General features: G+C 51.1%; 1 protein-coding gene across 4 annotated transcripts in view; it reads left to right on the top strand.

Moving 5' to 3' along the window:
• Positions 1–12,495, top strand: part of SH3KBP1 (SH3 domain containing kinase binding protein 1) — a 334,711-nt gene extending 322,216 nt beyond the window's left edge. For 2 of the 4 annotated variants that reach the window (XM_030304713.1, XM_030304716.1), the window contains 4 exons: positions 1,064–1,192; positions 5,322–5,593; positions 8,884–8,947; positions 9,945–12,495. In XM_030304713.1, the coding sequence (XP_030160573.1) occupies positions 1,064–1,192; positions 5,322–5,593; positions 8,884–8,947; positions 9,945–9,986 (507 nt within the window). In that variant the 3' untranslated portion in view covers positions 9,987–12,495. The remainder of the gene's footprint in view (positions 1–1,063; positions 1,193–5,321; positions 5,594–8,883; positions 8,948–9,944) is intronic. The other 2 variants (XM_030304715.1, XM_030304714.1) reach the window with 2 other exon arrangements.
• The last annotated feature ends 402 nt before the right edge of the window (positions 12,496–12,897 follow it).

Genomic DNA, 12,897 nt, shown 5'->3' with positions numbered 1-12,897 from the left:
TTTCAATAATGACACCAGTGATGATTCTAAATAGGACTGTTTTCCCACACTTAGCCACACTTCTATGCTAAGTATGAGCACACCCAAAGAGATCTCTGGAAGATTCGTCGTTTAGAAAGATTCCTTGCCACAGGAACGCTTAGTTTCATTTGTTTGGTCCTAAAATTGGGAAATTCTAGCACAGTCATCTTTTCTGTCCACGTGCACTCCAGTGAATTGGTTCACATTCATCCAGCTTTTTGACCTTCACAGTGAGGCAGAAAGGGTAGGAGTATTATCCCCGTGTTTTACCAAAAGATGCCGCCATTCTGTAAATGCACCTTAGCAAACATAGAATCCACCACGGATGTTGATTGTCCCTGGCGACGAGGGTGGAGATTTAGCAGTAGACGTCACATTAGAGGTGAGCTTCCCCCCACACCCCCACCCCTTGCAGGCAGGGCTGTGCTCTGGGGCTGCGGAAATGTCACTCACTGGCCCCCGGGCCTGTGACCTCTTGCTCCCTGAAACAGTTTCCTCTCAGAAAAGTTCTTGTAGGCACTTCACTTCGCCTCAGATTTTGTGGTCCTGGAAAAGGATCCAGAGGGAATGAAGGAGAGGCAGCTTCGAGGCAGCCTCCTCTTGACTTGTGTGTCCCTTTGCACTGGACTGTCAGCCTTGTGAGAGCAGGGACCGTGTCGGGCATGTCACCTAAGTCCGGTATCAAGCTCAGTGCTCAACACACAGTAGCAGATGTTTACAGAAAGACGGGAGGCTCTGAAGGATGGAGGGAGCCGGAAAGGACGGTGATGCAGGCCTGCACGGGTGAAATGACCGGCGGCCATCAGTGGAAAGATCCCATGGAAAGATCCCTGCTGTAGGAAATCTTGCTTCTTAGTCCCAGTTCTGCCACTGTCTCTAGTGCACCAGATAGAGCACACTTTCTGCCTCTCGAGGTTATAACGAGGAGAGAAACAAAGTAGAAGTGTCGAGCGCTTTGAAAAGCATACGACATTATGTGAACAAAAGCTATGTCAGCTAAGGTGTAATTCTGACAAAAGCATTTTCTTTTGGCTTTATCCAGTCTTCCCTTTCAAGCCCTGATATCTTTGACTCCCCAAGTCCCGAAGAAGATAAAGAGGAACACGTTTCACTTGCACACAGAGGAGTGGAAGCATCAAAGAAAACTTCAAAGACTGTTACCATATCCCAAGTGAGTGACCAGCCATGGCAAGGGATCCCTGCCTTTCCGTGTACGCTCTGACGAGGAGTTCTAACCCAGACGAGGATAAACGGGAGTCTTAGTCCGTTCGGGCTGCTGTAACAGAGTGGCGTCGATGGGGGGCTTAGAAGCGGCAGGCAGTTAGGTCTCAGTTCTGGAGGCCGGCATTCCGAGATCAGGGTGCCGGCGTGGCCGGTTCCGGTGACGGTGGGTTGCAGACAGCTGACTTCTCGTTGTCTCCTCACGTGGTAGAAACTAGGGTGAGGAGCTGTCTGAGGTCTTTTTTCTAAGGGCACTAATTGCATTCCTGAGGCACCACGCTTATGACCTTCACACTTCCCGAGGCCCTGCCTCCTAATAGCCCAACTCAGGGCTAGGATTTCCACATACGAGTGGCAGGGGTGGGGCGTGCAGGACACAAACATTTAGTCCGTTGCCACAGACCATGCGAGTTTTTGTCATTCTTCAGTAACAGTTACTACTTCAGTCATCAAAACCCCAGACACGTGTTTTTAAAAAGTCCCTCAAACTGGGCGGAATGTCTGAGCTGCAAGGTTAGTTGTGGCTTTTTCATGTTTTCTCTTGTGGTTTGATCTCCTCGGCATACCGTCAGCCACACACGAGCACACGCCCTCACGCACCACTGCCGCTGTCACCGTCCCCACCACCACCGCCGAAGCAGCCTCAGGAGCCCAGCGGTGTGGCAGAGAGCACATGAGGTACATTCAGTGCCGTGCGCTCTGCCCACAGGTCTTGGCTTTTGTGTTCAAAACCGATGATATCACAGGTTATGTTTGGCAGCACGTGGCTTTCAAGAACTAAAGCGAGTCCCTTAAAGAAAAGCTGATTCGGATCCATTTATTACGATCGATCGATAGTCTAAAACCATTTTGGTTTCACTGCATGCCCAGGGAACGGAATAGCAGTGTTCAGCTACTGCGCGCGGCTTTTGAAGGATACCCTGTACTGGGTCTGTTCAGCCTCAGAATGTGTTTTCTCGTGCTAAGAGAACCCAGTCAGTTGGAATTATTTTCTATAAACATTAGCAACTGCTTTCTAACAGCAGAACGCTACACCCGCTTTTTTAAGGCACTTGAAGCAGGAACGAACACAAAGAAATCACAGGGTATGTAGGCTTTTCCTTCTCACAGATTTAAGAATTTACACATACGTCTAGATTTTCTTAAAAACCTGGTCTAGTAAGCAAAAATATGATCCTATAAAACACATCAATTGTAGTTAGTCACAAAACTAAAGCAGTCTTCCTTTATGAAAGGATTCCATTTGCAGAAACTGGATTTAGACCCGCTTTTTCCCATAGCTGCGCTCTGGCTGACATCCCCGGGGTGTCTCTGTAGTGACATCTACTGGTAGGCAGCGGCTCTTCATGTTTCTGATTTACACGGTCCCACCCCATTAGCCCCTGTCCCTTCCTGGGGGTTGTCGGGTCACGTTGTTTATTGCTTCTATACGTGAACTACCTTGGTCAGGGTGCATAGTGGCCGAAACTCTTGTCAGAGCTTGAAAGGCTATTTGCCGGCTGCAGTGGGCTGGGGGAGAAAGTTACGTAGGAAATACTAAAAGAAGCATCGCTTGAAGAGTTGCCTGAAAGTCAGTCTGTGAGGACATCGGTAGGTTGGAGGAGGTATGTGACAATGCAGAGCGGGAAGTGGGGAAAAGCATGAACCCAGGAATAGGAAAGAAGCAAAGAAAATAATGACAGGAGAGCGTGAATCTTCAGGCTCAGGCAGTCATGGTACGGGGCTTGAGGTTCCAGCCGGCAGAGGAGAGGATTGAAGCCCGGTTCTGCCCGTTATTAGCTGTGAGCTTGGGGGATTTCTCAACCACGTCCCTAAGCTTCCGTTTCCTGCTCAGTCGAAAGTGGGTGCCAGCTGATCCTCGTTTCCATTATCTAGCGACGTCCGGCACGTGACCAGTGCTGCATAAATGTCAGTCCCTCTTCCCTCTTACTCTAACTCCTACAGCAATAAGCACGGGATGGCAGATCGCTCTCCCTGGCAGCAGAAAGCGCTTTTCCTCAATGGTAACTTGGCAGAGAAAAGGCGGGCGGGGAGGCTGGGAATGATGGCCCATCTGCTTCTGGCTCCCTCTGCCCAGTCTCTCTCTCTAGCACAGCCGGAATCCACGCTCTCCCTCCTCACCGTGCCAGCCAGGCCCCTTCTTGGCTCTTGCCCTGGGCACCTGCTGCTGGAAGAGTCCCAGCTGCGTTGCCAAGCTTTACCACCGGCCTCAACTTCCCCGTCACTCACCCCCTCGCCTCCCAGCGCCCTGTCTGCTGCTTGCCCTCCCCCCAACCTGCCTTGGGCCTCAGGATCTCACTTTCCCTCGCTGCCGCTTCCTCCCCTGGGTGGCCCGATGCCCCTTTGCCCTCCCGCCCATGACTGTCCCACTGCCTGTGCCCTCCCGGCCTCCTCCTCGGGGCACTCCTCCATCAGGCCGGCCCGGTCTGTCTCCACTGTCTTCGGCCTGGCCCGTCATTGGTCTTTTCCTTAGGATATTATCCGGCTCAGCATCTCCCCCTTCTTTGAAAGCAAACAGAACCGTTACATCATTCCGTCTCCTCCTGAAGCTTCTCCATTGAACGCTTTCTCTTTCTCCCACCTTCCATCTTCAGGCGGGTTTCTGGAAAGAGGGTTCTACACTTGCAGGCCACACCCCTCACCTCCTGTTCAGGTGCTGACCCGTCATGATCAGTCTTCAGTCTCCTTTGTTCCACCAAATGCCCCCCAACCTCCGTTTTCCTCTCAGCACCTTTGATGCACTTATCCAACCCTTTTTCCTTCTGGAAACCCCTCAGGGGACCTCCGTAACCCACACCTCTCTTCTGGTCTTGCTTTGTCTCATCGCTCACCGCTCTGCCCCAGTCCCCAAGGGGTGTCCTTTCTCTCCCCACCTCTTCACGTTAGGGAGTCCCCAGGCCCCATCATCGGGCCTCTTCTCTCCTAATTCTGTGCTATTCACCCCCATGGCACCGCTTCCTCAGGTGATTTCTCTGGCCCAGCTCACTTTTTCATGCCTTCCTCTGCCCACTGGGCATGTCCCCGTGGCTATCCGTCAGGCTCCTGAAACTCAGTGTGTCAGAAGTGAAACTTTTCTGGGCCTTCGCGCTGTTCCTCCTGCCACAAAGGGTACAGCCTCCATGCCTGCTTCCTCCGTCCCCACCCGTGACCCTGTAGCTGGTCCGGAACCACAGCCGCCCACGGCGCGTCTACTCCCTGAGGCCGGGCGCCGCATCTCTTGGTTGGTTGAGCCTGCCTCCGCTGCGTCTCTCAGAGCTGTCCTCTCTCTTTTCCCTTGGCCGCTGTCTGTCAACCCTCCCCCTCCCCGTTCCTAGCTTTCGTTGTATGTGACTCTCCCAGCCATGCCTTCGCCCTCCTGACCTGCCAACCTCTAGGCCTTTCTACAGCCATTGTCATCGTGAGCTCCGTGCAGGATGTTTTTAACCCCCTCCGCCAGCCCGCTCTACCTCCCCGGCCTGAGCCCCGTCCCCAGCGTCTTCCTGGCTGCCGAGTGACCCGCTTGCCGTGAATGTGTCTCACTCCCCGGTCTCTGAGCCTTTGCCGAGCCCATTCCCTCCTCCTAGAACCTTTCTCTCCAGTCACCCTTCCTCTTCCGGCCGCCTCCTAGTCCTCCTCCTCCAGGATGGGGCCGTCAGCAGCTCCCCGATACCTTCCCTCCCGAATGGCCGGTCCCTTTGGCGTACTTGCGCAGCTCTGTGTCTTACCTCCCTGTGTGCGGACTCCCCCGCATCTGCAGTGTGTCGGCTTGTCTGTCTGCACTGTGCTGTGTTCTGAGCTCTTGGGAGCTGGGAACGTGTTTTGCTCGCTTCGGAGTTCGCAGAGCCTAGCAAGCAGGCGGGCCTCCGGACTTGCACGCTAAACCGGTTAGGAACTACCTGTCCAGAAGGGTGGTCGAAGTTAAAGCACACAGGGGGAGGCACGTGAAGGGGGGATGCCTGTGCCAAGTGGGCCCTTGGGGTCTTGTGGATGACGGGGTGTGACGAGTGTGTCTTGGGCGGTGGGGACGGGGATGTGGGGGGGGGGGACTTTACTCAGCACGAATCCCCCGCCTGAATCCTCTCTGCCTTCCCTTGTCATAGGTGTCAGACAACAAAGCGTCCCTGCCGCCCAAGCCAGGGACCATGGCTGCAGGTGGTGGTGGCGGGCCAGCCTCTCTGTCCTCGGCAACATCCTCCCCCCTGTCATCCTCTTTGGGAACAGCCGGACACAGAGCCAACTCCCCGTCTCTGTTTGGCTCGGAAGGAAAACCAAAGACGGAGCCTGCGGCCAGCAGCCAGGCGGCCGTGGAGGAGCTAAGGACGCAGGTCCGCGAGCTGAGGAGCATCATCGAGACTATGAAGGACCAGCAGAAGTGAGTGTCGGGCCCTTCTCTGGCCACCCCGCAGGTTGCTCTCTGCTGGGCCACGGCCTCGTTCCGCAAGCCTGGGTCCCCGCCTGCCTCGGCACGCGGCCCGCTTCCCCAGGGTGGTGGCAGCAGGGGTGAGTTGGGTTTGAACCTGAGAGGCTTCGCTTCCCTCAGCTTCTTGCGTAAACCGGATCCGCTGCACGCAGGGACGGCGGGCCGCTGAAAAGGAAGATCTTTAAATCCCCACAAGATGAAGTGTGCACGTGTACCGCTTTGTAACGAGCCCAACAGCCAGCTTTTCTTCTAGCACCAGAAAACTGGCCGTTTCTTCAGTGAGCTGTCTGACGAAGTAATCGGCTTGCGTTTAGAGGCTGTCATGGATGACAGAGATGTGGGGGATCTTTAGACCCAAGACCTTACGCTTCACAAGATGTTCTGCTTGTGAGACTCGGGGCTCTCTCCGTGCGTGCCTACACACGCTCTCCGCACCCCTGGTCCTCACGGAGCACTTAGATGCGGAGAAAGGCCCATAAGCGAAAATAAATTGCACACATAAACATTACCCAGGGCGCTGTATGCGGTGACAAAGACAGTAAAGAGGTTAGACGCCGCGAGGTCCTTACCTGAGTAAACTGACGCTCGGAGTTTAGGGATCTCTTAGCTCTTTCTTGGGGGAAATGGGGCAGCGGGGGGCATCTATGGAGGTGTTTCCCAAAGAGGAGTTTTAAAAAATAATTTTTTTTTATATTTTCAAAATTTGTTTTGAGATACAGTGCAAGCAGGGGAGGGGCAGAGAGAGAGGGCGAGGGAGAGAATCTCTCACCAGAGAGCCCAACTCAGGGCTTGAACTCACGAACCCTGAGATCACGATCTGAGCCGGAGTCGGACGCTTCACCAACCGAGCCACCCAGGCGCCCCTGAATGGGCTTTTGAAAGACGATCTAGGGTCACCAAGAGCAGAGCAGTCCAGCGGACAGAGCAGCACGGGTGGGCTCGCGGGCACACGGAGCAGCCCGGTGGCTGGCGAGTCGGCGCATCCCTTCTGGGTGGGAGGTGCCGGGGCAGTGGCGGGCGGTGGGCCGGAGGCCCACGGTCATGCCCTGGGAGCACCTCTGCAGCTGGCAGAAGCCTGGCATGCCAGATGGCCCTGATGTGTGTTGTGGCCAGATACTTGGGGGATTTGGGGTTAAACACAGTGATGGCTTCTCTAAAGGACTGCTCCCAGCCTTTGCTGGACATCAGGAAGACGGAGAGGATGGTGTGCTAGTTTTCTGAAACGTACCTAATCTCAGAACCCCTTTTCTCTAGAGCACCGAGGTAGGACAAGGGTTACGAGGGACTTACTCGGAGCGTTGCGGCTCCGTTCAGGTTCTGTTCCGCTCCAGCTGGGAGGTGTCGTGTGACATTGGGGTCCCCCGGTCTTACCCCTTCCCTGGAAGATATCCATCAAATAACTCTGCCGACTCAACCGGCTGGATCTAGAGAGGGTGTCTCAGGGCCAGCCGGGCTGCCTCCAGTTCTGTAAAGTCCCTATCTCCTATCCGATTCTGTGGGTTACAGGTTTAGGTAACCAACCACCAGCCCCGTCCGTGTCCGGGTGACGTGTGTCTCCTGCCTAGACAGGGACCCCACGGCCCCAGTACATCCCAGAGCGCTGGTCCTCAGCCTTCTGAAGAGGACCATCACTGAGTCGGGCTGGCCTGGACCCAGGGCTTCAGCCCTTGGGGCCGCTGATTGGGGCCTGGAGCATCAGAAATGGCCTGCGCCTGCCTCACATTGAAGACCCGCCAGCGCTTCAGGGCCTCCCCCTCCCCCCAGCCCGCCCCATGTCCCTCCCCGCCGTGAGGCCCGGGCCCAGTTGCCCAGGATTGTCCTTCCCCGGCCAATATCTTGTTGAATCAACGGGTCACAGAGAACGCTCTCCAGTGCCCGTCTCTGTCAGCCGTCGTCAGCCTGGCCTCCGTGCCCACGGCCATCGGGCCCCTAAAATCTCCTGTCTTCGTTCCACGTGTCCCTTTCAGCCTTCAGCTGAAGTCTGTGCTGACTCCCCTCATCCCCCAACATGCTGGTTCTTACGTCCCTGCTCCAGCGCCGACCCTTCCCCGTCGATCTCCCGATCTCCCTTCCTCTTTGTGGACTCGGGCCCCCGTTTACTGGTTCAGTACTCAGTGCCTTTCTTTGCACTGGCTCCCCCAACCAACTCCTCCGATCTGCCAGACTCCAGGCTTTGCCTGCCGTCGTCTTCCTGGAGTCGCGCTGTCTGCTTAGGATCGCCGCTACTTCTTTCCTAAGCTCTGAGTAGTGCCCGCTGAGATAGAGGTGCATAGCGTGTGCTTGAGCAAACACAGCAATGAGTCACCACTGGTTAATGTCAGAGAACCCGGTGTGTCGGCGGCAGGGCCGGGACACCGACCAAGTATAGGGACCATCACTTGAAGTGAGCACACGCAGTGTAGCTTATACCTTATTTATTATGCTGTTTCTGCAGTCCTTGGTTTTTGATTTCCCAATCCAGTTTGTAAAAACATACGTGTTAGATGGAATGTTCGATCCCTTAAAATGGAGTACAGTTCTCTGACCAGAGCGGTGATGGTTGCAGTGTCCTAAATACAGAGTCTTGAATTTGCAAGATGATTAATTGTGTCCCACTTCATTATTTCATGTTGTAAAAGGCGTTAGACTGCGTGTCCTAACTCGTGTCTACTTTCTCGATGACGTGATTACCATATCGTCAGTTCATCTGCCTTAACCCCAAGATCCCAGGTATTACTATTTGTAAGGTTTTGTGAGACTCATTGGAAACATAGGCAGTAGCCTTTTATTACTTTAAAACTCTGTGAAAAATAAGTATGTGGGGAGTGACAGAAATGTCCGCAGTGGAAATCATTATGTAAATACACTTAAAGACCAGTGATTCCATAACCAAGGGATCGTTAGAGGGAAGGCGACAGAATCTCAGCCTGGATACCCGGAGTCTAAGGCCTCCGGCGAGTCCGTCCACCTCTCTGGCCTCGCCTTCCCTGTCTTCTCCTCTTAGGAGAAGCTTGGACTAAGGGATCTCAGAGGTCATTTCAGACCTCCTGTTGGACGGTCACACATTTGGGGAGCCCAGAAATAATAGCAAGCCTTTCTGTCTGCGGTAAATATCAAGCAATAACAATGCAAAGGAAACACAATGTTGTGTCCACGTTTTGTCTGTAAAAGGCTCAGATGGACTTTGTAATGGTAAGAGGCTTCTTATCTCTTATTGAGGAAGTCTGGGCTTTTGTTTCATTTCGTGGCCATTTGTTTTTCAGACGAGAGATTAAGCAGTTACTGTCAGAGTTGGATGAAGAGAAGAAAATCCGGCTTCGGTTGCAGGTGGGTCCCTCGGGGTCCTGCTCCCTCTCGAGAGGCTCAGTTCGGGTTGGGGGCAGCATCGGGGGGCTTCATTTTGAAAGTAAATGATTTTTAGTTCTCTGCAGATTTAGATGTGCGATCAAATCCTGTGGCGATTTTCTTGGAATTGGACAGGCTCATGTTCTCGTCCTCTCCTGCGATCCAGGAAGTCTTAGGGAAGGGAGGCATTTACTAAATGTGCCCCTAGTTGGGTTTCTCGTTTGGGGTTTATCTGAAACGTCTCTGTGAAAAGCTCCCTCCAATTTCCAAAGGCCTCATTAGAGTAACTGCCAGAGGGCATGGGGCTGGGGGGACCCCACCGCCAGCGGGCTTCTGTCATTGGAACTCCAAAGACCACAGCTGTCCGCACTCAGAACTTGCTTTCACCTCTTTGCCTCTCACCGACGACCGTGTCAGTCCTGCCAGGGCATCGGAGCCCTGCCCCCCTTCACCCTCCGAGCCAGCTCAGCCGTTACCAAGTGGCAGAGGGTTGCAAAAGGACGGAGGCAGACTTTCAGCTTTCACCCAGTTGGTGTCCTTGGTGGTCACTGGGACCCAGGCTACTTACAGAAACGTTAGGGAACTGCTTCTCAGACAGTCTCCCCTCCCCCCCGCCCCCGGGCCCAACCGGAGCTGCCTTCCGACACTGCTAGGTGGTCCGGCACGTCTGGACAGCCTGCTCCGCCCTCCGGCCAGGACACTGCAATTACTGCCCCTTCTGACAAGTGGTGCTTCCTGGCAGCCCAAGAATGAAAACATCCACCGTTTGCTAGCGCACCGCATCTGTGCGCCTGCTCCTTAGGTTTATGTCATTTCTGGCATCGTCGTCAACTCGTCATTCAGAGGTCATTTTACCCGTTTCACCTTTAAAAGTGTCACGTTGATTATTTTCTTTGTCGACCAGGTTGATTATCTTTGAGCTTCTCTCACACCGGCGAATTCATTATGATTTTGTTCGGCTCTTGTTTTTCCTTTATAGATGGAAGTTAATGACATAAAGAAAGCTCTTCAATCAAAATGAATACTTGATAAATGAAATGTCACATTATTCATCCTGAGTCCGAGACTCAAATTTTCCGCCCCAGCCAAAATAACCTTGTGCCAAAAGATTAAAGGTTTGCCTCAACATGTCCCTGTTTGCAAGATTAGCACAAAAGTCTTGATAGCACAACACAAATTCCATCCAAGAGGAGACTCTTCCCCATGGTATAATCCTGGGCATGGCACTGGTTGTGACTTAGAGCAAATTGTGCTAAAGGCTTTTTTTACTATGAGATCTCATGCGAAACGAAAACTCAGGCAGTTTAGTCCATAGTGGTACTATTTTGATGATATTTTCCATTAATAAAATGTAATTTCAGATTATTCGTTTACAAGCTTTATAATTTTATGATTTTTTTTAATCGTGTTTTGTCACAGATTCCCCCAGTGTTTGTATTCCACATCGTCCAGAGCGAGCGTTCCATTCTTTTGCTTTGGGCAGAAAGCTGCCTCGCTTTGTGTCCCCTCTAGATTCTATTACATATGCAATTTTAGGTCCGACCCGTCCCTTCCCCTGCCAGCCAACCCGCCACCCTAAGATAAATTTTAGCTTATATATGATGGTATATTTACAAAAAGAGAAAGAGAAAACCTGGTATTTGCAATGATCTGTGCCTTCTTTTTACCACCCTCTTGATTGGAGCTTTTGTGATGCAGCTACCATGATTCAAAAAAACAAAACAAAACAAAACAAAAAAAAAACCAAAAAACGAAAAAAACACAAAAAACAAAAAACAACAACAACAAAAAAAACCCCACATTTTTTTAAAGCCACTCCTCAAAGTCCACTAGAGGCCACTGTCTTCAAAGCTTCTCTCACCTAGCCAAAGGTCCCAAGAGGAGACAGCTGTGAAGTTGGGCGTGCTCTGTGGTGCCAGCTGTGACGTTTAAGTTCTCCTAGTTGTAGGTGGTTCATGGAACTAGAAATGTCACCCCTGCTTGATTTTTCATCAGCCAAGTTAAACCCCTGCTTCCTGTCCTTTGCACCTTTTGCGTGAACAGAATATGCATTATGAAAGCAAAAATAAATAAACGTAAAATGCAATGAAAACCAGGGGGGGAAGTTGTGTTATTTCCCGCACTGGGTCATCCGTGTGTGCTGTTGTTGAAACTGTACTCACATAATGTCATTTGCCTTGTTCTCTTGTAACCCCTTCCTCAGGTCCAAGAGAATGGGGGCACGCTCTTGTTGAAGTGTGGCCATTGGATCTTTCTTGCATTTATGGAATTGCTTTTTCCGTCCCCAGGAAACTGGTGTTTGCTTGTCCGCTTTATCTCTGTAGCAAATGAACAGCTCAGCCTTAGACTGTGTAACTGTTTCCTCATCCTTAGCTGAAAATAAGGGGGCATACTGTATTGCAAGATTGTTTGGGGATGGGGGGTGGGGGGTGGTCCCTTAAGGGCCCCTGAAGACGTTTCATGTGTTTCTAAAAAAGCTGCTTTGTCTATTTCCTGAGTTTTCGAGTGGAAGTACTAAACATTAATGGATTTGCACAACCACAAAGAATGAGAATTGATAACACGGAAGGAGTAATGCAAAAAAGAAATCACCACATGTTATCGATGATCAGAAGTATTACAAATAAATGTCTTTTTCTTCGTCTCTCCCTTCCCCCGCCTTCCTCTTGCCGACATACTCATCCTTGCTGCTTGAGGCTGCGACTTCCTCCAGAGTACTGTCCGTACGGAGCCCAGACACCCTGGTCTTCCGGGGCGGGGGCGCAATTAAGGGAAGGGAGCACATAGAGAAAGAAACCTCCCATCCTACGTTCCCATGCCTGGACATATTGCCTTTTCAGCAGCCTTGCCCGCAGTGTGCTGGGGGCTGGGAGCACCAAGCTTCCAAGGGCGGCATAAAACATTCCTGAACCCCTTGACTCTTCTACGCATTTCTACATTAAACTTAACGCCTTGAGAGATTTCCCACCGCCTAATAGAAGAATGAGGATTGAATTCTTTGATGTTTGGATTTCTCCTTTACTCATCATGAAAATCCCTAACGATATAGTTTTATATGATGTGTACACAGAGTAGGATTGTTAATAATTAAATTGAGAGGTTGGAGCGCCCTCGTGGGGCACTAGCAACCTGGGATGTAGAGAGCTCTCATCTTCCCCTCGCGGAAGCCACTGGCTTTCTTTGTACAAGGAGAGGGAGAAGTCATTCTAGAAGGAGGAGGTGGCATATTTAACGTCGTTACTGCCCCTTGGGCTAACCAGCAAGAGGATTCTACATTTTGGAACGGACGAGCCACTGCCTGAGCAGCCTCCATCTTTACTCTTTACAAAATGGACCCGTCGAGAATATTGAAAAGCTTGGAAGGATCGTTTTTGAAGAAATTCTTTTGCATTCAGCATGGACTCGACCAGCATCTATGGAGATTATTTTTTTGCTTCATTTTCTAAAATTGTATTTAGAAAAGTCTTAAGTATTGTGCTTTGTAAAGAAGATGATTAAAATGAAATTTTGTGAAAATATTTTTCTTCAAAGTTGTCATGGTCCAAGAGGAATGATTTCTTGGAATTCAAACCATTTTTCTCCATTTTACACTATTTGATTACTCTTAGAGAAACGTCTTTGGAAGACATATAGTACTCCTCACCCTACCTAATCTTTCCCAAGTGAACAGAAACAATCCATTAAAATCTGTGGCTGTGAAATCCAGTTTTACATTGTTCAATTTTACATTCATATTTAGGCAGAAAATTCTAGTTAGCTCTACATTGTTTTTTAGTGTAAAAATCATTAAATTATCATTATTCGAATAACTGTGTAAAGCCACTTTTATTCATACACAGCCCTCTAGGCAACATACTCAAGTACATGATTTGTTCTCTCCCATAAAGATAGCCCGTATCTATCATGACGTGTGTCTTCGGTTACTAATGGCG

The sequence above is a fragment of the Lynx canadensis genome, chromosome X (genome assembly GCF_007474595.2).
Source record: "Lynx canadensis isolate LIC74 chromosome X, mLynCan4.pri.v2, whole genome shotgun sequence".
NCBI lineage: Eukaryota > Metazoa > Chordata > Mammalia > Carnivora > Felidae > Lynx > Lynx canadensis.
Note: the sequence above shows the minus strand (reverse complement) of the source record. Positions and strands in the feature narration are given on the sequence as shown.